The sequence below is a fragment of the Carcharhinus amblyrhynchos genome, unplaced genomic scaffold (assembly GCF_965287045.1).
Source record: "Carcharhinus amblyrhynchos unplaced genomic scaffold, sCarAmb.v2.hapA scaffold_75, whole genome shotgun sequence".
NCBI lineage: Eukaryota > Metazoa > Chordata > Chondrichthyes > Carcharhiniformes > Carcharhinidae > Carcharhinus > Carcharhinus amblyrhynchos.
The window spans coordinates 59,362-81,684 of record NW_027649815.1 but is presented as its reverse complement, the minus strand read 5'-3'; the positions used below and the strand labels follow the sequence as shown (position 1 = coordinate 81,684).

At 41.4% G+C, this 22,323-nt stretch overlaps 1 protein-coding gene across 11 annotated transcripts in view; it reads left to right on the top strand.

Annotated features, from left to right (window-relative positions):
• Window positions 1-22,323, top strand: part of LOC145337795 (ryanodine receptor 1-like) — a 448,949-nt gene that overhangs the window by 381,708 nt on the left and 44,918 nt on the right. For all 11 annotated transcript variants that reach the window (XM_080182647.1, XM_080182646.1, XM_080182643.1 and 8 more), the window contains 5 exons: window positions 3,030-3,110; window positions 4,371-4,459; window positions 4,817-4,945; window positions 5,864-5,968; window positions 20,910-20,991. In XM_080182647.1, coding sequence (XP_080038773.1) covers window positions 3,030-3,110; window positions 4,371-4,459; window positions 4,817-4,945; window positions 5,864-5,968; window positions 20,910-20,991 — 486 coding nt within the window. The remainder of the gene's footprint in view (window positions 1-3,029; window positions 3,111-4,370; window positions 4,460-4,816; window positions 4,946-5,863; window positions 5,969-20,909; window positions 20,992-22,323) is intronic.

The window sequence follows — 22,323 nt, the reverse complement described above, 5'->3', positions numbered from 1 at the left end:
CTGGCTAGACCAGCATTTATTGCCCATCCATAGTTGTCCTTGAGAAGGTGGTAGTGAGCTGCCGCCTTGAACTACTGCAGTCCCTGATGTGTAGGTACACCCACGGTGCTGCTAGGGACACTGCCCCTGTGACAGTGGAGGAACGGCCAATATGTTTTCTAGTCAGGATGATGAGTGACTTGGAGGGGAATCCCCAGATCGTGTTGGTCCCAGGTATCTGCTGCTTTTGTCCTTCTAGCTAGTAGTGTTTGTGGGTCTGGAAGTTGCTGCATTGGGAGAAGTCAGCTGCAGGCAGTGATCAACAGGAGAGGTTTTCAGATTTCCTTCAGGGTGGAGAGATGTGGCCAGAGATATTTGTTCAGGGAAAATTCCTGAGCTCATCGCTGCTAAAGACTATCACCAGTCATGGAGGAGCGAAAGATAAGCAGGTGAGTAGAGAGGAATTTGTAAGCTGGATCTAGAACTGGTGGAGGTGACATGGAGTGAAGTGACTGAGGGTTTTGTAGATTTTGAAATCAATGCATTGTGAGGGAGTCAAGGACATATCACCAGCTATATGACCTCATAAATCACGACAGTAAATGGGAACCATTAAGGCGGCATGGTGGCACAGTGGTTAGCACTGCTGCCTCACAGCACCAGAGGCCCAGGTTCAATTTCGGCCTTGGGTGACTGTGTGGAGTTTGCACATTCTCCCCATGTCTGCATGGGTTTCCTCTGGGTGCTCCAGTTTCCTCCCACAGTCCAAAGATGTGCAGGTTAGGTTGACTGGTCATGCTAAATTGCCCCTTAGTGTAACGGGATTAGCAGGGTAGATACATGGGGTTGTGGGGAAAGGGCCTGGGTGGGATTGTTGTCAGTGTAGACTCGATGGACCGATTGGCACTATAGGGATCCTATAAGTGAAAAGCACATCATTTATGAACATCTAAAGTTTAAGATTTTAATTGCCCCACGTAGTTCAAGACATAAATGTATATATCTACAATTTAGTCCTAATTTGTTTCTAAACAAATTACTAATTCACTAGTTGTTGTTGTTGTTGAGGCTGAATACTGTTAACATCTGAATAGTTGTGTCAGATAACAAGTGCACAGATTTGTGGTGGAGATTTTGACTTACATATACTTGCCCCATCCCCAAAAGTCTCTCAAACTTATATTTGTGAACCTTACCCCACTATTTACTTTTGATGAGAACAGTCCCTGCTGTGTGTTTTCTGGTTCTTTGCCTTAATAGCTGACCTACATGTCTAGATGGTGACGATTCTAATCAGACAGAGCAAGTATTTGTCAATGGCAAGCTAATGTGATTGGTGAAGCAGGAAAAGTGTGCATGCACCAATGGGCTGTGTGTATGATCTACTTCTCAACCACAGTGACCCATCAGTCCCACAAACTGGTGCAACAAAGCAGGAAGCAGACAGGCTGCCAACACCCAGGTTAATTCACCACCTGAAATTTAGGTTGGGAGCTGACCAGGAAAGTTAGACTGTAAATTACAGGAGTGTAACTCATCAATAAAAGTTGATTCGATTTTAAACTGCTGCTTATTTCCCCCACCATTTTCTTCTGAAGGTTATGAGTCAGGCTCGTTCTCCTGATGTTTGCAGCCAGTCTGCCCAGTTGCCTACGCTGGATCATGGGTAACATCATTGGTAATATCTTAATCAAGTCTGGAGTCTCCACTATCCAATATTTATGTGTGCATTCTCGCAATGCCATGGGTAATCAATGAATAGCTGTCAACCGGCTGAAACCTGAGGCGGTCACTGAGGCTAAGTGTCGTGCTTCCACTTGTGTTGAGATCAACAAATTCAGCCAGGAATCAAATTCGAATACCTAGAAATCAGGGTGCTTAGCTCCTGTTTCTTTTTTATTCATTTGTCAGCCATGGATGTTACTGGCTAGCCAGCATTTATTGCCCATCCCTAGTTGCCCTTGTACTGAGTAGCTTGCTAGCCATTTTGGGAGCAGTTCAGAGTCAGCCACATTGCTGTGGCTTTAGAGTCACATGTAGGCCAGACCAGGTAAGAACAGCAGATTTCCTTCCCTAAAGAACATTAGAGAACAAGATGGGTTTTTTCAACAATGGTTTCATGGTCATCAGGAGATTGTTAATTCCAGATATTTTTTATTGAATTCAAGTTCCACCAACTGCCAGGTGGGATTCGAACCCAGGTCCCCACAACATGAGCTGAGTTTCTGGATTAAAAGTCTAGCAATAACACCATTAGGCCATCGGCTCCCCTTTGTCAGATGCTATAGGATTTTGCGTTATTCAATCAGCAGGCAGAAAGTAGATTGGATAATGGATGGATCCATGTGTGAGACCCATACATATATTGGTCCCTTTGCATATACAATAAAAGCCCTATGGCCTGGTTGAGGTCCCTGCTCCAAAATTGGTTTGCACTGATGCCAGGTCCATTATTGACAGCATTCAATGAATCAAAGAAGGACGAGGACTCATGTCTGAATGTGAACCTGGAATGACCATAAAAATTACACTCAATTCCAAATGTAGGCTAGACCAGGTCAGGACAGCAGATTTCCTTCCTTCCCTAAAGGGACATTAGTGAATCTGATGGATTTTTTTGACCGTGGTTTCATGGTCACCAGTAGATTCTTAATTCCAGATGTTTTTAAAAGTTGAATTCATCTGTCATGGGGGAGTTCAAACCCGGGTCCCTAGAACATTAGCTGAGTTTCTGATTTAATAGTTTAGTGATAATACCACGAGGCCATCACTTCCTCCTCTGTAATGAGAGTTTGTGGGTTGGATAAAATGGTGCACATGATTTTCAGAAGTACTGTAGATAGGTTGGTTCTTTTTTTAGCTCACACTTCAACAATGCAGCCACAACATACATTTCTAAGGGTTGATACTGAAGCAGTTATAATTCAGTGCACACTTTCATTACTAACAATCGCCTCTAACAATAGCCTACTTAAAAGGTGTTAATTTCTTCTGTGTATTTTTCAAGATTATGTTTCTGTTGCAGGATAATAATTTATCTTTCTATGTAGGTGAGAAGGTGATGTCAGATGATGAATTCACTCAAGATCTTTTCAGATTCCTCCAGTTGCTCTGTGAAGGGCACAATAATGGTATGCAATATTTGTGTTTCTGCGTCATAAGCGTCTCCATTCTTTGAGAAAATAATTTTACATACAAAAAACTAAGCATTTCTTCCTTGCATGTAATTTCCATTCCAATGCTCTTCCCACACCAAATGGTGCACCAAGGCACTTCCGTCTGTCTCCATAGTAAATAAATTATTCCCAGAACAGGTCACTAGTCTGTCACCAGGGGACTTATAACATGAGAGGCGCTACTCCACATCAAATATGGCTGATCAGGAGTCTCTCCCACTCTTACCACCAGCCACTGGAATGTTTAGAAGGATTTGCAAGTTGGTACACTCAAACCTATTTGACCGCGTTATGAATGCACTTTTCTTGGCCATCAAGTACTGGAGCATGACTCGAACTTGGAGCTTCTCGCTCAGAGGCAGGGATGCTAACCTCACTACACCACAAGAACTCCTCCTTGCCATATAAACCTGTATTTAATTATTTAAAGATAAATTCCCCTGCCTGCAATAAGTTTTAAACGTGGCACTTGCTAAGACATGCCACGTTTTGCCCAGGGTTCAGCTGTGCAGCATGAAATACAATATAATAAATTTGTTGTGGATGAAGAGACTGTAGATGACTGGTTTGAGTTGTAGGACTTCAGGGGAAGAGGGGTGGGGGGGTGGGGATTGGAGTTGAGAAATGTCTGAGTGAGTCAGAGGAATTTTAGCAGGCTGCTGATGAAAGAGCCTCCGTGGGAGGTCCAGTTGACATTAGCTCTCTGGTCTCATTTACCTCAGGCCAGTTAACATTGCTCCTGAATTGGGTACCAAGAGAAAAGGGCCTCGAGCGCAAAACCCACCCTTGATCCTACCCAGCCTCAATTTTTAGACTGACGGGTGCAAGTAGGGCGGGAAAGTGTTATTTGCACTTTTCCCTGACTCAGGCTGAAAGGGGAGGGTCCGGAATACTAATTTCTTCCTTTCTATCTCTCTCTTTCTCTCTCCCACTGTGCTCCCCAGCCCCGCATCCATCCCACCCCCGAGCCTATCAACATCATAATCACTCATCGCTCGCCGCCCTTAAAATTCTGTCCCATATTTTAGTTCCTCTGGTGGCAATGTAAACTACTTCTGCACATATTACTTGTAATGCGTTAACTAGAAAGGGGTAAATGTTACTGTCAGTGTACTGAAACAAAATTCATAGCTGCTTGCATTTGTGAGGATGATAAAAGAAATGTTGCTGTTATGGAAGGGCTACACCAACACTGAAAATGCATTTCAATTTCAGATTTCCAAAATTACCTTCGAACTCAAACAGGTAACACAACAACTATCAACATCATTATCTGCACCGTCGACTACCTGCTCCGTCTGCAGGTAGGAACTTATTTTTTAGCTTTTTGAAATTCAAGGTGCTTGTATTTGGATGACGATTGTAATGAGGAAACTGCACAATAGTCCATTCAGTATCAGTCTGCTAAATGTTTCATATTTCAAATCTGGTGCAATGTGCGTATCTACATATCGCTGCAACAATGCGTGTGTGCACATTGCAAAAATAAACTCAAAAGGGAAATAGCTTATAGTTTTAATTTTGAATCTACAATAAAGATATTGCCCTTTTTGCATTTACAGTTCTTTTTCAGAAAAATCTGCCTTCCATTCATAAAGAAGGGAGAATAATTTAGATTTGTGAACTGATAAACTCTTCCCTATTGTCTCTGTCTGGTCTAGGAATCTATCAGTGATTTCTATTGGTACTACTCTGGGAAAGATGTTGTTGATGAACCGGGGAAAAGGAACTTCTCCAAAGCCATGGCAGTGGCTAAACAAGTGTTTAACAGTCTGACTGAATATATTCAGGTAACAAAGAATCGGCCACCATTAAAATCTCTTATTGGATGTGAAACTTGAACTTTCTCTGTTAAAGTTTATTTATTAGTGTCATAAGTAGGCTTATATTGACAATGAAGTTACTGTAAAAATCCCCGAGTCGCCATACCCCAGTGCCTGTTCAGATACACTGAGGAAGAATTTAGCCAATGCACCTAACCAGCACCGATCTTTTGGATTGTGGGAGGAAACCCACGCAGACACAGGGAGAACGTGCAGACTCCGCACATACGATTACCCAAGCTGGGAATCGAACCCTGGTCCTTGGTGATATGAGGCAGCAATGCTAACCACTGTGCCACCATGCTGCCACCCTGATCCAATAAAGCCACACTTTCTCTATCTCATGCACAGAATAACATTTATAGGTTACATAGAAACTAGAAGCAGGAGTAGGCCTTTCGGCCCTTCGAACCTGCTCTGCCATTCTTATGATCATGACTGATTATCAAATTCAATATCTTGATTCCCCCCTCCCCCATATCCCTTAATCCCAAGAACTATACCTTAATTTCTTAGTGAAATCACAGAGCGTTTTAGTCTGAACTACTTTCTGAGGTGATAAATTCCATACATTCACTACCCTCTGGGTGAAGAAATTTCTCCTCACCTCAGTCCTAAAAGATTTACCTCATATCCTTAGGCTATGATCCCAAGTTCTGAACTCCCCCCACCATTGGGAACATTCTTTCCGAATCTACCCTGTCTAAAATGATAGAATTTTATAAGTTTCTATGAGACCCCCTCTCACTCTTCCAAACTCCAATGAATACAATTCTAGCCGACTTAGTCTCTTATAATTATCTTTACCAAAATACCAAGAACTCCATTAGTCTGTGTCACCTGGGACTTGATGCAAGTTACATTATATCAAACTCTTGTTTGTAGGGACCGTGTACTGGTAACCAGCAGAGCCTGGCTCACAGCAGATTGTGGGATGCTGTTGTCGGTTTTCTCCATATCTTTGCACACATGATGATGAAGCTTGCACAGGTACGTGGGTTATTCCAGTAACAAATGACCACAGACTTCTTTCACCCTTTTACCTAAATGTTATTGACTTTCTATAAAGTCCAGGATGGAGTGGTGCAGTGTATAAGAGCAGTCTTTTCATGTTTAAGCTGCAGCCCAGATAGCCGAGCCAAAGTTTTATTCTGTAATGGTAGTTTAAGCTCCCAACTCAAGTCACTTTCAACAATAATCTCTCACTTGAATTGGGTGTTCCTGATTTATTTTTTAATCCCAAGTATGTAACCAAAATAAATGCACATCTTGGCATTCTATCTTGAAGAAACAATTTCATTGCAGTTTTGGCCATCATAGCTCTCCATCTATTTGTCGAGATCATCTTGTCTGGAGAAGTTCCTCAAAGACATTCTTGTATTTATTTTACTAATTAGCTAACACAAATAGCTTCAGTCCTCTGGAATTGGCAGTGTTGAGTCCTGGGCATTGTCAGTGGTGTAAATGCCTATATTTATCTAATCCTAAATTGTTATAGTTAGCTTAGTTTTATTAATGATGTGTGCTGTTTCTGACAGCAAATTCTAATGAGGCTGTTGAATGAATGTTAAGCCATAAATTATAACATTATTGTAAAGCTTTGGTTAAAGTTTATTTATTAGTGTCACGAATAGGCTTACATTAACATTGCAATGAGGTTACTGTGAAAATCCTTGAGGCACCACACTCCAGTGCCTGTTTGGGAACTCTGAGCAAGAATTTAGCACAGCCAATGCCTCTAACCAGTATGTCTTTCGGACTGTGGGAGGAAACCGGAGCACCTGGAGGAAACCCACATAGCTACATGGAGAACGTGCAGACTCCACACAGACAGTGACCCAAGCCGGGGATTGAACCCGGGTCTCTGGCACTGTGCCACCAAATGACAACTTCAACAATTCACTGATATTGAGGAAATGATGTATTTATAAATTTGGGTTCAATCTGTTGACCGCTTTCAATATTGATTTAAAATTCAGTTATCTAAATGTTGCTCTGCTTTAAACTCCAGAAGAGTGTAAGTTAAGAATGGCATTTTATCTTGTTATAGGTGCAACCAGTGATAACTCCTGAAAAGTGGCAATGTCACTAATTTGTTAATCTGATGAGCAGTTCAACAAAGCTGCAGTGTCCTTTCTCGAAGTTAGCTGCAAAAAGTTAACATATTGGAGGTTTTAAATGATAATCACAGCTGCAAACTGCATGGCTAACCAGTGAGGGTGTAAAAAAGCGAGGGCGGAAAGGATAAAGTCACAATCTGAAATAATCTGAGAGGAAGGACAGGAAGTGTAGGACCACACATAGCTTTCCCTTCAGTAAAATGTATGCTATTAATAAGGAATGCAGTGATCATGATGCTGAAGTATCAATAATAATTTTACAGTAATAGATTATTCTTCAGCCTTGAAATGCATGAAGTAAAAACTTTAAAAACCAGACAAGAAGTATATAACTTTCTGAAATAATAATGCGCAGATTTCCCACAATGGTGTTACATTTTGTCTTGCAGACTGCCTCTCAATAAGTATTTTAATATTTTACCTGCTAAACATTAACTTGGTCTTTATTGTCATTGGTTTGCCAGAACCAAGATTCTAACACGTTTTTGTTTAAAGTATGTGTTTGTTTTACTAGAATCCGTTTTAATCAATTTGAATTGTAAATTCTGAAGGAAAATGTGCCCTGAGAAGCTATATTGCTTGCATCGAATGTCCACAGAAATACTGCAGCAGCAATGTTGCTACAAGTACTTCTGTGGAAATAATTGTGTTCCACGAGCTACACTGCAAAAACAAAAATTGCTGTCCACTTGAAACTTGAGGGATTTTATTTTTCTGTAAAAGTAGTGGCCGGAATTCTCCGACCTGTCCGCTGCTGGGATTCTCTGGTCCTCCTGCAGTGAATGGAGCTTTGGCTGAGCGCCAAATTCCCCATTCTCGCAGGCAGAATGTGTTTGGATAAAAAAATTTATGTACTTTTAAAGGAAAAACGTAGGGAAGATGAATGAATTCAAAACATTTCCCGCAAAGTGTCTAAATATCATTTTTATTCTGATGAATAACAGATGCCTGATAATCGAAGATCCAGAAATAGCGTAAGAATTTTGTGTACCACAGCTGCCATCTCATGCAAATTGTTTGCCATAAACGCTGTCATTTTAATTTTTCATTTGGACATTTAACTCTGTGGTTTTCCTTTTATTACCTGTTTCAGTGGTACATCAGGCTTAACCTCCGCTTTCTATCAAAGTATTCAAGTTACCCTTGAATTTAAGCAGTTTGTATAAATTGGATTTAAATGTCTTCAATATCCAATCACAAGACATGATGGAGGGAAGGTACACATGTCAAGCATCCATTTTAAGAACTGAGGTTTTGTTCTGAGCAGTGTACTATTTTTTAAAAGTCTTTTTATTTAACCGACATGAACAACCGCCAAGTCCAGTTTTCTCACTCTCCTTCCCTGAAGACATTGGGAAATGACTGAAGTAACTGTCTTTATCTGACCACGGCAATATGCATAAAATCAAAGTACAATTACTTTAACCTCGAAGGCAATTTCATACTGTCAGCTTTTAACATTTTGCCAAGCATTTTACGGGATCAGATTTTTGGTTACGGAAGAAATAATTTGACCTTGCCGTTAAAATGTTTGAAAGATGAGTGAAATTTAGCTTTTGGTATCGAAATGATCCCTTAGCAGTTAGTTTTTTTTATGTAAGCAAGTATGAAATGGATGTTGGCGTGGTATACTTTCTACTCTTCAAAGCTTCATTCATATATCTGTAGTCTTGAACTATTGCAGTTTATCAGACCATATATACTGTGCCTAATTCTGCTCACCACCCACTTGCTATACACTTCCTTTATCATCTTCAGTCAGGAATGTAAAACATTCAAGGCCACCAATACTGTTGACATTACTCCATGATTACGCAACAGGAGACAAGCACTTGTGATGTGAGATTTTCACCACTATTGTTGTTAACAAATTTTGAGTATGGGTCAACCCCCGGAGCTAAAACTCACAGCCATTTGTAATGAAGCCAGCACTATTACCTCCAGGCTGTCAGGCTGATATGTTAACTGCACAATTGCTTTGGTCTCTAACACACAAAAGGAGTGACTATTTACATTATTGTGTATCTTCCATTTGCTCCAATGTATAATTTTGCTTCTGGATAATCCATTGTAAATCTTTGCATTAACCTGTTAGTGTATCTGTATCATTTCAGAACAAGATATTATCATCAGATTTTTCAATGTATTAGAAGAATATTAATGACATTTTACCGCAAAGTTTAAAACTTCTTTTTGAATTTTTTTTTGATGGGATTATGTCCTGAAAGATGTTGGGATTCATGGTATAACTTTAGACTAAACTGTAATGGCAAACGAACAACCAAGTATGATCTGACAAAATTACAGTCTGTAATGTTTGTCCCCGTAACCTTCAGTCTTACATTTGTTTGATCCCTAATTGATGTCAATGTAGTATTTGACAGTGTGACACCAAGGAGCCCTAGCAAAACTGGAGTCAATGGGAATCGGCAGGAGGGTAACTCTCTGGTGGTTGGAGACATATCTGACACATAGAAAGATGGTTTTGGTTGTTGGAGATCAGTCCTCTCAGCTGCGAGAGATCATTGATGTTCCTCCGTGTGGTATCCTAGACCCAACCACCTTCATCTGCTTCATCATTGGCCTTCCTTCCTTCACAAGATCAGAAGTAGGGATTTTTGTTGATGGTGGCACAATGTTCAGCACCATTCACAACTCGTGTACCAAAGCAGTCCATATCCAAATGCAGCATGACCTGGACAATATCCAGGCTTGGGCTGATTAGTGGCAAGTAACATTTGTGCCACACAAATGCCAGGCAATGACCATCTCCAACAAGAGTGAACCTAACCATTGCCCACTTCACATTCAGCTGCGCTACCATCGCTGAGACACTATCAATAATATAGAAGCAAAATACATCGGATGCTGGAAATCTGAAATAAAAACAGAAAATGCTCTAAAAACTCAGTAAGCCCAGCAGCATCTGTGGAGAGAGTGAACATTTTGAGTCCCTATGACTCCTCTTCACTTTGTCACTTGTGAGACGCTTTATTTACTTTGAGAGTTAACAGTGCCTAGAATGCTTGTACATTTCTTGTTTTATTTTTCACTTGTGCAAGTTATCAATCAGAAGGTTTACACACAAGTTAATTATGCTGCAATGTTTTGAACTTCTGTTGAATATGAAGAACATTTTGCTGCACTGTGCTTTATGTCCATTTTTATCTTATGTAGCCATCTTTGGTGCGGCACCTTGTCAAATACGTTCTGCAAGTCCAAATACACCACATCCACGGGTTCCCCATTGTCCACTGCACATGTAGTGTTCTTAAAGAATTCCATCAAATTAGTCAAACATGGCTTTCCCTTCATGAACCCATGCTGAGTTTTACCAATGGACAATTTATATCCAGATGTCTCACTATTTCTTCCTTGATGATAGATTCAAGCATTTTCCCTACAGAAGTTAAGCTAACCGGCCTGTAGTTACCTGCCTTTTGTCTACTTTTTTAAAAGATTGGGACATACATAATGTCCCAATTGTGCCAAGCAGTGGTTTTATTTATTGTTTAAAAATCGTAAACTTTGTGTAATTTTTAGTACTAAAGGGAGAAATTTCTATTCCTCAAACAAAATTAGTTTTTCAAGGCCAAAAAGGCCTTGAAGTAATTGTGATTTGATTCTCATTAAAAACCCAGTTACAACTCAGTTAACAAGATGTAACTTTCTCTAGGGACTTTCTAGCAATGCTAATTGTGTATGGTTTGCATCAAATTCATGATTTCTAACTGATTTTCATCCACGAGCATTTCCTTTGGTGAAGTAGGGAATCACTGACAGCAGCTATTAGATTTTTGCTTGTTAACTGTGCACTTGCAAATACCAGAAGTTGCTTTCGGCTTCACTGAGGCAAATAGACATTGTGAGACCAGCATAATTTCTCCTTAGGCAATTATTCAAAAAGTTAACCAAAATAAAAGAATCTCAAAATTAGGGTTCTCAGACAAAATTATAGTGAAGATACTACAGTGGAATTAGTACAGTGCCAGTGATAGCTACCTGCTCACTCGAGCTGCTGCACCTTAACTGCAATTACCACTATGTTCTCCTAAGCCTGTTAATACCCCAGCCAGCAAATTAGGGACTGGAAATGACATGAATCTTTTCCATACATATCCCTCCATACTTACATACATAATCCAAAGATTTCCTTCTTAGAATCATAAAATCCTGCGGTGCAGAAGGAGGCCATTCAGCCCATCATGTCTGCACTAATTATAATCCCACCCAGGCCCTATCCTCATAACCCCATGCATTTTACCATAACTAGTCCCTCTGACACTAAGGAGCAATTTAGCATGGCCAATCCAGCTAACCCTCACATCTGTGGACTGTGCGGAGGAAACCAGAGCACCCAGAGGTAGCCCAAAGGGAGAACGTGCAAGCTCTGCACAGACAGTGCGCTAAGGCCGGGAATCAAAACCGGGTCCCTAGCGCTGTGAGGCAGCAGTCCTAACCACTATCATCGTGCCGCCAAGATGTACAGGTTAGGCTGATTGGCCTTGCTAAAGTGCTCTTAGTGTCCCTGGATGTGGAGGTTAGAGGGATTAGCGGGGTAACAATGTGGGATTACAGGAATAGCATTTGAGTGGAATTGTTGTCAGTGCAGACTTGATAGACCGAATGACATCCTTCTGCATTGTCGGAATTCTTTGAATCCCTGTTATGTGCTGTAATAACTCAGGAAGCCTGACTGAAAAGGAACATTGTTTATTGTTAAACACTAAATAAGCCACTGCTCAGTGGCATACATAGTCAAGTCCCAAGTGGGACAGCAGTTCTGCAGACCCTCTCCGGCGTCTGCCTTATAAAGGGCTGAGTTTTTTAAGTTTTAAAAAGTTTAAAATTTATTAGTGTCAAAAAAAGCAAAGATCTATGTATAAAGTAGTATATTTATCAGTGCCACAAGTAGGCTTACATTAACGCTGCAATGAGGTTACTGTGAAAGTCACCACAGTCCGGCACCTTTTCAGCAGGGTAAACCATTGCCTGTTACCAAGGGAACTCATATTCACTGACCCCTGAATCAATTAGAGATACCCCATAGAATTCATGGGGCAGGAATTTACAGCCTCACTTGTCCCAAAATCATAAAATTCCACCCAATGTCAACAGATCTTTCCATAGTTTGCCCCTCGCCCGCATTTCCCTGGTGGGCAGGATGGTAAAATTCTGGCCAAGGGGTTTATCACATGCGCATAAATTCTCACCTGCATCAGACAGACCCCGCTTCCATGGGAAGAAAGAGCAGGACCCAAAACTGTTGAAAATCCAATAAAATTGAGTTCTGCACCCATTCTCTACCACCCATTAGTGCCCTTAGTCTTCAAGGTTAAGCCAATTAACCTGACACGTGAACTTAAGTCTACATAATTGGCATACACGATTTCAAATATAATTGATCACTGTTCTTGTAATTACATTCCTAATAATCTGGCAATGAAAAGAGACAGATGGATTAAGTGACTTAAGGTAGGCTCAAGTCATCATTGTTTGCCATTGAAAAAGAGTACTACAGAGTAGTTACCCCTCTACTGTGTGGTGAGACCCCAGAGATTTGGTGGCCAGACATACTTCTACAAGAGCCAGGAGCTTTTGGCATTGTTTGTTTGTTTGCCATACAAAATAAATTTTCAATTTTGCCATTTTCATAATCTGTGAAATGGGATTAACGATGCTGCAAAGCGAATATCTGTTATCATTGGCATGAAATCCTCAATGAAGGTCTCTCCATTTCACTTGGCCCCTTTCCTTTTTTGTGAGTTGACAAGAGTATTGGAATAGTTCTCGCTCTGCCCAGCACCATTGTTTCTGGGCAGTGTGCTGTTCAGATGTCCTCAATTCAGTCACTTCACCTGATTGAGAGACTGGATTGAGGCCGCACTACCATATATCCTATCCTATTATCTTAAAATGTGATAACATTAGCAAGGACTGCTCAGGAAGGTAATGTGTAATGAGATTTATATTGGACATTTTTACAATTTCAAACTGCATTCGGCATTGTTTGCAGTCATAATGAAACATCCAGAATATTTACAAGGGCCTTCAAATCCCTTTGAAAAATGTGTTGGTTTTGCTTTTCTCCATGCGTACGATTTGGAAAGTCAGACTGACCTTTTATGAAAGGGAGGGTTCCATATCATTTCACCATGAGCAACATAGAAGGAAACGTCATTGTATAACTTCAGGTGTGATGCCATTTTAATGTGTAATATTTATTATTTGTTATCATGCAAAAAAGGAACATTTTTGGATTAAAATACGGCAAGAGGTAAGTTTTAAACATCGCCTACTAAATTACACGGGTTCACCAAAGCCACATCTCGTGGTCTCTATTGTTTGGACACTGGATGTTTTGATTTGATGGTTTAGTTTCTGGGGCATTTTAATTAAAGGAAAAACTGAAGATTTATTGATGCTGAAGCAGTTGTTGTTTGGAAAGGGAGTGCCTTAATATTTGGTGGAATTTGTATGTTTTTCCTCTGTATTTGATCAAGAGAATGACTTAGCCCAAAGTAAAAAATCCCAGAATTATGACTCACGGACAAGACCTATATTTCCTACTAATCTCAACCATACGTACTTCTTACCTGTTTAACTCTCCAGTAAAGACACTAAACATGTGCCCCAGATGAGGTTGATGTTCCATTCAACTACATTTCCCTCTTACACAGCTTGTTTGCTGGAGAAATAATCAACTATAGTATCCACAAAAATTGTCTTGAATGTTCCATGTGGGTCTGGAATGATTCCTGGAAATATTGATTCAATATTGTGTTAAATTAATTCAGGCTGATTATGCATGACAAAGAAAATACAGTAAGAAGTCTCACAACACCAGATTAAAGTCCAACAGGTATTTGGTAGCACGAGCTTTCGGAGTGCTGCCCCTTCATCAGGTGAGTGAGGTAACCTGTTGGACTTCAACCTAGTGTTGAGAGACTTCTTACTGTGCCTACCCCAGTCCAACGCCAGCATCTCCACATCAGAGAAAATACAGCCTGATGTGCGCTGGGCTGGTTAAAATGTTGCCAGAGGACAATCTGTTGTTGAATGTAACAGCAAGGGTGCAGTGGGGAAGGAGCAGGAGCCCGCGGCGAGGGAGGAGTTGGCGGCAGGATCACTGTTAATTGAGAGGCTGCAAGTAATGCACATCTATCAGTAATCTGTCTTTCTGAGAAATAGTGTATACATGAGATAGTGCCTCACCTCACCTATCACTCAGTCTCTGGCTTTTGTCAGGTTCTAACATCTAGCCAAGGAGCAATGTCCAGAAGCCAGTTGCGTCATGTTGATCTAGAAACATAGAGAATAGAAGCAGGAGTAGGCCATTCAGCCCTTGGAGCTTGCTCCGCCATTCATTATGATCATGTCTGATCATCAAATTCAGTATCCTGATCCCGCCCCCTCTCCTCCCCCCTGCCCTTCCCCCCAACTCCTCTACCTCCCCCACCCCTCTTCCACGCACCCCCCCCCCCCACCCCGCCACCACTGCCCATCCATAATTCCTTGATCCTTTAGCCCCAAGCACTATAACTAATTTCTTCTTGAAATCACACAGCATTTTGATCTTAGCTACTTTCTGTGGTACTGAATTCCACACATTCTTCACCCTCTGGGTGAAGAAATTTCTCCTCACCTCAGTCCTGAATGGTTTTCCTCTTATCCTCAAACCATGAACTGTAGTTCTGGACTCCCCTGGATTCTTTCTAAATCTACCCTGTCTAATCCTGTCAGAATTACCTAAATTTGTATGAGATCCCCTCTCAATCTTTTAAATGAAATCTTTTTCAATGAATATAATCCTAAGCAACTTGGTCTCTGCTCATATGACAGATCTGCCATTCCAGGAGTCAGCCTGGTAAACCTTTTTTGCACTTCCTCAGACAAGGACACCAAAACTGCACACAAAACTTCAGCTGTGGCTTCACCAACACTCTGGGTGTTTCTATTCAGGGACCACCATAGACTTAGCGGCATCTATTTGTGTGCAATTCACTGCTTATCTATCAATTAATTATACCACGTGAAAGCACACAGAAGGCTTAACACCTGCATGCAACATCGATGGCACTCATTTTGCCAGTCTGTTATCTTCCTGTTGAAAGATATTTAGAAAGAGTTAAAGTTTTTGAATCTACTGATGACCTCTGGCAATAGAAAGACGGAAGTGATACTAATTTGACGTACATTTGCAGACAGACAGTAGCCGAGCTATCATTTGTTTGGAGGAGAAAATAAAGTAAAAACTGAAGATTGCTTGCTTGCCTACTGCTGCATTGTTTATAACTTTAAAAAGCTGTTTAGGATAGATTTTTTCTTTGGCTTGTGCCATGAACCTTTTGTGGAAAAGAGACTGGGCGGAATTTTACCGGCACATCAGCCCGAGGTTCGTAGATCCTGCCCGAGGCCAATGGAGAATACCGTTCTCTGAGCCTTGTCCACCCCCAGGAATCGGGGCTGGCATGCCGGTAAAATTCTGGCCAGAGAGTTGGTATTTCAAAACTCTGAGAGGTCCCCACAATGCACTGAGCAACAGGAATAAGCCACTTTAATGAAATGGGAAGCGTGCTTCCATTCTGCTGCCTCAGTTTGCTGCGAATCTGCTCAGTAAACAACTATGGCACAGCCTTGGCCTTGAAGGTCCAGGGGAGGCCTGAAGACTTGGGAGCATCTTTACTCGTTCCCCATTGTGCCCCAGGGCAGCTTCTGGCACATGGGGCCCTCAGGACACCAATCTGCAGTAGCAGCAACCAAAAGGCCTGCACTCTGATTTCATTTCTTCATAATCACCTGACCAGTCACAACCTGGATCCTGGGGGGAGCAGAAATATACCACCTGATGCCTTACAAGAAAGGTGCACTCTATCAGTCCTATAGAGGAGAATATACCCATGTTTATGATGCACACTTGGGGGAAAATCCAGGCTCATACACCCTTGTCTCAATTTGGGCACATCCCCTTAGTCCTAACTCTTGCCCTTTCCCCTACCCTCTCTAACAACAGCAACTATTCCTCCAAAGTACTTTATTGGTTGTGAAGCACTTTGGAAAGCTCTGTAATCATGAAAGGAGCAATATAAGTTCAAGATGTCCACCAAGAAGGTTTGCAGTCAGTTCAAGAAACTGATTTTTCCCTTTCTGCCCAAAGGAGCTGAGGCAATCCATGTGTCTTAATGTTGTGCTGTTGTGTGATGTACCCTTCTATATGTGTACTAATGCACACTCTGCCTCGTGTACCACTCATGTGTTCCTCGGACATCTCCCGAGTATGTGTTCACGTTCCTTCTGACTGTCTTGATACAGAGCATGCACATTTCTCAGGAATAGCCTGTCTCATGCCAACCCTGAGATCTGCCTGTGTAAGTATGCTGTCATTTTCCCAAATTCATGTGTAGCCAAGGTGACAACTTGGGAGCCACCCACTTCTCAATGCAAAAGCTTATTTATTAGTATCACAAGCAGGCTTACATTAACACTGCAACAAAGTTACTGTGAAAATCCTCTAGATGCACCTTTTGAAGCCTAAATCCTTACCAATACCAATCAAGAAAAGAATACCACTACAGGGTTTTTGAATGCTGAATTCATGAGTAACAGTCAGCTATCTGACTTGCCAACACAATTTAAATCAGCTTCCATTAATGGTGTTCATAGAATCATAGAAACCCTACAGTGCAGAAAGAGGCCATTTGGCCCATCAAGTCTGCACCGACCACAATCCCATCCAGGCCCTACTCCCATATCCCTCTAACCTACACATCTCAGGTAATTGACAAGCAATTTGTTGATGGAGGCAAGTGACTTCACTAGTGGCTGCTTGTGAAGGATCAATTTTACTGGTATCCCTATCATGTGAGGCAGTATATCAATATACCATGTGCCTCCATTCAGCAATAGCAGGCCCCTCCTTACTTGTCACTTCTGCCTTACCACTTCAGAGGTCCAGCATCGACATGATGGGCCGAATCTCCTATTTCTGTGTAGTAATCATTTGATGAGCCACCCTATTTTCCCTGCGTAAACTCACTCAGATCTGCCAATATTTCACGGTCTAGACAAGGGCCCCATCATATTTTGTGGATGAAACAAGTTCTGAGATGAGCAATGCATCCTTACAGCACTCTCCAATGTTACCATAAGACATCAGGTCAGAATTAGGCCACTCAGCCCATTGAGTCTGCTTCACCATTCAATCATAGTTGATATTTTTCTCATCCCCATTCTCCTGTCTTCTCCCCCTAACCCCTGATCCCTTTATTGATCAAGAGCTTACCTATCTTTGTCTGAAAGGCACGCAATGACCTGGCCTCCACAGCCTTCTGCAGCAAAGAGTTCCACAGATTCACCACTCTCTGGAGAAATTCCTCCTCATATCTGTTTTAAAGGATCATTCCTTTAGCCTGAGGTTGTGTCCTCTGGATCTAGTTTTTCCTACTCATAGAAATGTCTTCTCCACGTCCACTCTATCCAGGCCTCTCAGTATCCTGCAAATTTCAATGAGATCCCCCCCTCCCCATCCTTCAAAACTCCAACAGGTACAGACCCAGAGTCCTCAACCATTCACATAAGACAAGCTTTCCATTCCAGGGATCATTCTTGTCAACCTCCTCTGGACCCTTTCCAAGGCCAGCACATCCTTACTTAGATATTGGACACAAAACTGCTCACAATACTCCAAATGGGGTTTGACCAGACCCTTATACAGCCTCAGAAGTACATCCCTGCTCTGTATTCTAGCCCTGTCAACGTGAATGCTAACATTGCATTTGCCTTCCTAACTGCTGACTGAACCTGCACGTTAACCTTAAGAGAATTTTGAACAAGGACTCCCAAATCCATTTGTGCTTCTGATGGTCCTGGCCTTTCCGTGAGAAAAATACATCACATGACAATACATGGGCATGGCCTTGCATATACTGTTGTGACTACAACGAATTATGTCTTGCAATAGAGCATAAATACAGGTTTCGAGCTATGGAAGGTCAAAATCATAATGATTACTATAAGCAATTATCATTGCACAAACCAAAAATATTGCCTCCCTTATGTACCAACTTCAGCATTCCCCAGAAGCTCTCTGCCCTCCCAGCTCATGATATACATGGGGAATAAGATTTTCATCTGTTGACTCTTATCCATTGCATAAATTGAGGCCTGTTGAAAGCCAGTATGTTCTGCAAAGGAAAGTACAGTATGCATTATATAGTCTTGTGGTTCAGGTCAGAAGCTCCAAAGTTTTGTATGGAGCCTGCCTGGATCATAAATTTTGAATTTGGCTAGGATAGGCATGCTATGTTTCACTTCAGTTATGATGAAAATGACCCAGTAGGGAACTTTTTATTTAAGAATATAGTTAACGTGTGTAGTAAGAAAATTAACAAGAACTCTTCAAACAAGAAACAAAGCAACCACTATAACGTATAACCCTTAACAAAAATATCTAATGTGTTCCAATCAAACTAATCCCATAGACAAAAGACCCTTTAAACAGTTTTAACGCAGCAAAGACTAATGCTCAGTTGATACTGGAATTGAGTCCTTTAAATGAAGCCTGCAGTTCCCTGGATAGACTCAGAATAGTTTGAAATTAAAACAGCTTCCCTAGATGACCAGCAGAAGTTCTAAAACCAAGGAGAGAGATTTCTTTTTAGCTTGATGCCCCTTCTAAAACTAATAGTTAAACCTGCAGCACCAAACTGAAAATGAAAAAGAAATTCTATCACCTGACCTGCCAACCAGTTTTTCTCCTAACAATGCAGAATCATAAACATCCCAGTAAAAATAAACAAATCCTGTTTAAGTAGCAATAAAAAGACTCTCATAGACAGCCTAGCAACAATGAGGAAAACAGACTTAAAAAGTTTGCTTGCAAATGCAGAGAACATGATTAAAAAGAAACAGTTCTTAAAGGTACACTAACTTCACAACAGGAAAGCCTTTTTGAAAGTGAAAACTGAAGCGCACAGTCTCTCAATGGGCTTAACAAAATATATTGTCAAATACTTCATTACTGAATCTTCGGTTGGCAAAATGAGCACTATAAATTTAAAGTAGTTGGTCATCAATCTTTCCCGACTTTAGTTTTTCAAACCTTTCCTTTGTAATCTATTCTAACATTTCCATAATATTACTGTTGCTTCCTTTTAGTTCATCACTTTGAGCATGTTTGTGGATTTATTTGAATTGAAAATACTCTAGGTATAACTACTTAGGCAAGTATGCCTGACACCTGCAAAACTCCTCAGATAGGCAGCTATAGCAGTGTTATTTAGTTGACAATCTTCGCATTGCTTATCATGATGCTGATCTTTGAATCAAACACCAATTCAGCAGGATTGATTCATCAGAGGCAGTTTTGCATTTTTGCACATCTTCCATAAAAAGGCATCCCACAGGTAGTCAATCTTTTTATTTCTTGGCTGATGGCAAATACCTGGCAATTCATTCAAAACACTTAAATCTGATGGATCTTGTCACCGAACTAACCTCTCCTTGCCCACTTTTAAAAAGTAAAGTTTACTTATTAGTCACAAGTAGGCTTACAATGAAGTTACTGTGAAAATTTCCTAGTTGCCACACTCTGGAGCCAGATCGGGTACGTTGAGGCAGAATTTAGTATGGCCAATTCACCTAACCAGCACATTTTTTGGGTTGGGGGAGGAAACCCACTCAGACACAGGGAGAACATACAGACTCCACACAAAAGTGACCCAAGCCGGGAATTGAACCCAGGTCACTGCTGCTGTGAGGCCATCCCAACTGGATCGGCACTCGAGCATTATTTAAATATTTGTGTCCCCTCCAGGCACCATTATTTCAGCACTGTTCTGGCCAACCTGCTACCTCAGCTAATCAGTATTTCTGCTGCCTGTATCTTGTCCCACCCTAGGTTGCACCCACCTTCATCCTTGCGTATCTTGACTTCATGTCTCTAAACCTCACATTATAATTCTCATCCTTGTTTGAATCTCTTGATTCTTCAACCCTCAAGAATTATGCAATTTCTTCCAATCCTACAATTTCATCTCCCCATGCTCCCCCTCTGACCTTGTCCATGTCCTCCCTTCATTATAACACTGGTGGGATTCCTTTCAGACACCTCCATCTATTTTCTAACCCTGACCTTTAAGCCTGTCCCTCTCCCTCTCCGTGTTAAAACTCCCATTTTTCCTCCGAAGCCTCGAGTCGATGTGTTTTTTTTCCTCTACGGTTTAGAAGTGTTAATTGTGATGTTAGTCAATGAGTGAGTGTCCCAGAGCATTGTTTCAGTGTGTTCTGATCAGCTTTTAGTTGTGAGTTTGTGGAATGTCTGTCTGTGCGCTGAGTGGAATTGTGTGTTTGTGTGAGTGCACTTATTAAAAGGAACAAAAATTAACTCATATAACACAATCCGTTCACTGTGAAGGGCGTTAACCCCCTCCACCCCACCCCCCCCCCCCCCCCCCCCCCCCCACCCCATAGTGTTTCCAAACAATTTTATGAGTGAGAATCTCACCGGGATCCTGAGATATGGCTCAGACCTCAGTAACAGATTTTGTCTGTTTTCTGTGTTTTGTTATTTTGAACCCTTAGTCCATTGAAAGAAATTCCTTACTACCTCCCTATAAATAGCTTTAACAGATTCACTACCCAGGAAAATTATTTCCTACTTGTCATCCCATCCAGTTTTCACCAGTGCCATAAAAATGTAACTAAATACTACTCTTTTTTTCTCACTCAGATGGAATGTTTATAGTCTTTCATTTATTTGGTGGCAAGATGGCATTGAAGTTCTACCTCAATATTTTTACATTTGTTGACAGGATTCCAGCCAGATTGAACTATTGAAAGAGCTGCTGGACCTACAGAAAGACATGGTGGTGATGCTGCTTTCGTTACTGGAAGGTAAACACGATGGGCTGGAATGGTGGTGGTGGGGAGCTCGAGTGAGGGGAAAAAAAGGACAAAATAAAGCTTAATTCAACAATTCCTTGTACTTTCAAGATAGCTCAGCCAACGGCGCTCCTGCCACTTGTAAAGTCATGGTGGAGATGGGGCAAATCAGCTGGTGCTGAAGACTCCTGGTGTGGAGATGCCGGCGTTGGACTGGGGTAAGCACAGTAAGAGGTCTCTCAACACCGGGTTTAAGTCCAACAGGTTTATTTGGCAGCAAAAGCCACTAGCTTTCGGAGCGTTGGCTGTGCCTTCATCAGGTGAGTGACTTCCTTTCATCGCTCACCTGACGAAGGGGCAGCCAGCGCTCCAAAAGCTAGTGGCTTTTGCTACCAAATAAATCTGTTGGACTTTAGTCTGGTGTTGTGAGACTTCTTGCTGAAGACTCCACCAGCGGTGCTGCGCGCAAATCTTTGGGTCCACCTACCTGTTTTTCTGCCGATGAGTGAGTGGCCCACAAGATTCAGTCCCCTGTTCCAGCTTTGTTCATTGAATTCGACCTTTAACAAATTAATCTTCAAGTTGCTTCCGTTGTTTTCTTTTGATGTTTCTCAAGTCATGTTAGCTTCACTTTTTAATGTTATTCATATGGGCTGTATAATTTTTACTGTCTGTCAGATTATTGCTATTAAATGTCAGGGGGTGGCACGGTGGTTAACACTGCTGCGTCTCAGTGCCAGGGACCTGGGTTCAATTCCCAGCTTGTCTGTGTGGAGTTTGCACATTTGCGTGTCCGCGTGGGTTTCCTCCAGGTGCTCCGGTTTCCTCCCACAGTCTGAAAGACATGCTGGTTAGGTGCATTGGCCATGCTAAATTCTCCCTCAGTGTCCCCAAACAGGCGCCGGAGTGTGGTGACTCAGGGATTTTCACAGTAACTTCATTACAGTGTTAACGTAAGCCTATTTGTGACTAAAAGAAAAACTTAAAACTTTAACTGCTGTGTCCGTGGAGCTTCGATATGTTTGCTGTTTCCTGGTGTATTTCAATGGCTAGTTCAGTGCCAGATCATTTACTATTTAAAATTTCTTTTCATCTGAAGCAACTTCTACAATCGTCTTTCCCAGTTATCTACTTTTCCCACTTTCTCCTTTAATTCACTTCAGCTGTAAGTCCATTAATGTCACCTGTCATGACGTCAATCTGTGCAATGCTATTCCTTGTTTATGTGAGATGTTTTTGCAATGCTATTTAATTAGTAAAATGTAATCACGGTGCTACATTTTTGAGGGTCTATACAATAAATACACGTAAAAAAATAACGGGGTGAAACAGGCTCGAACTGCA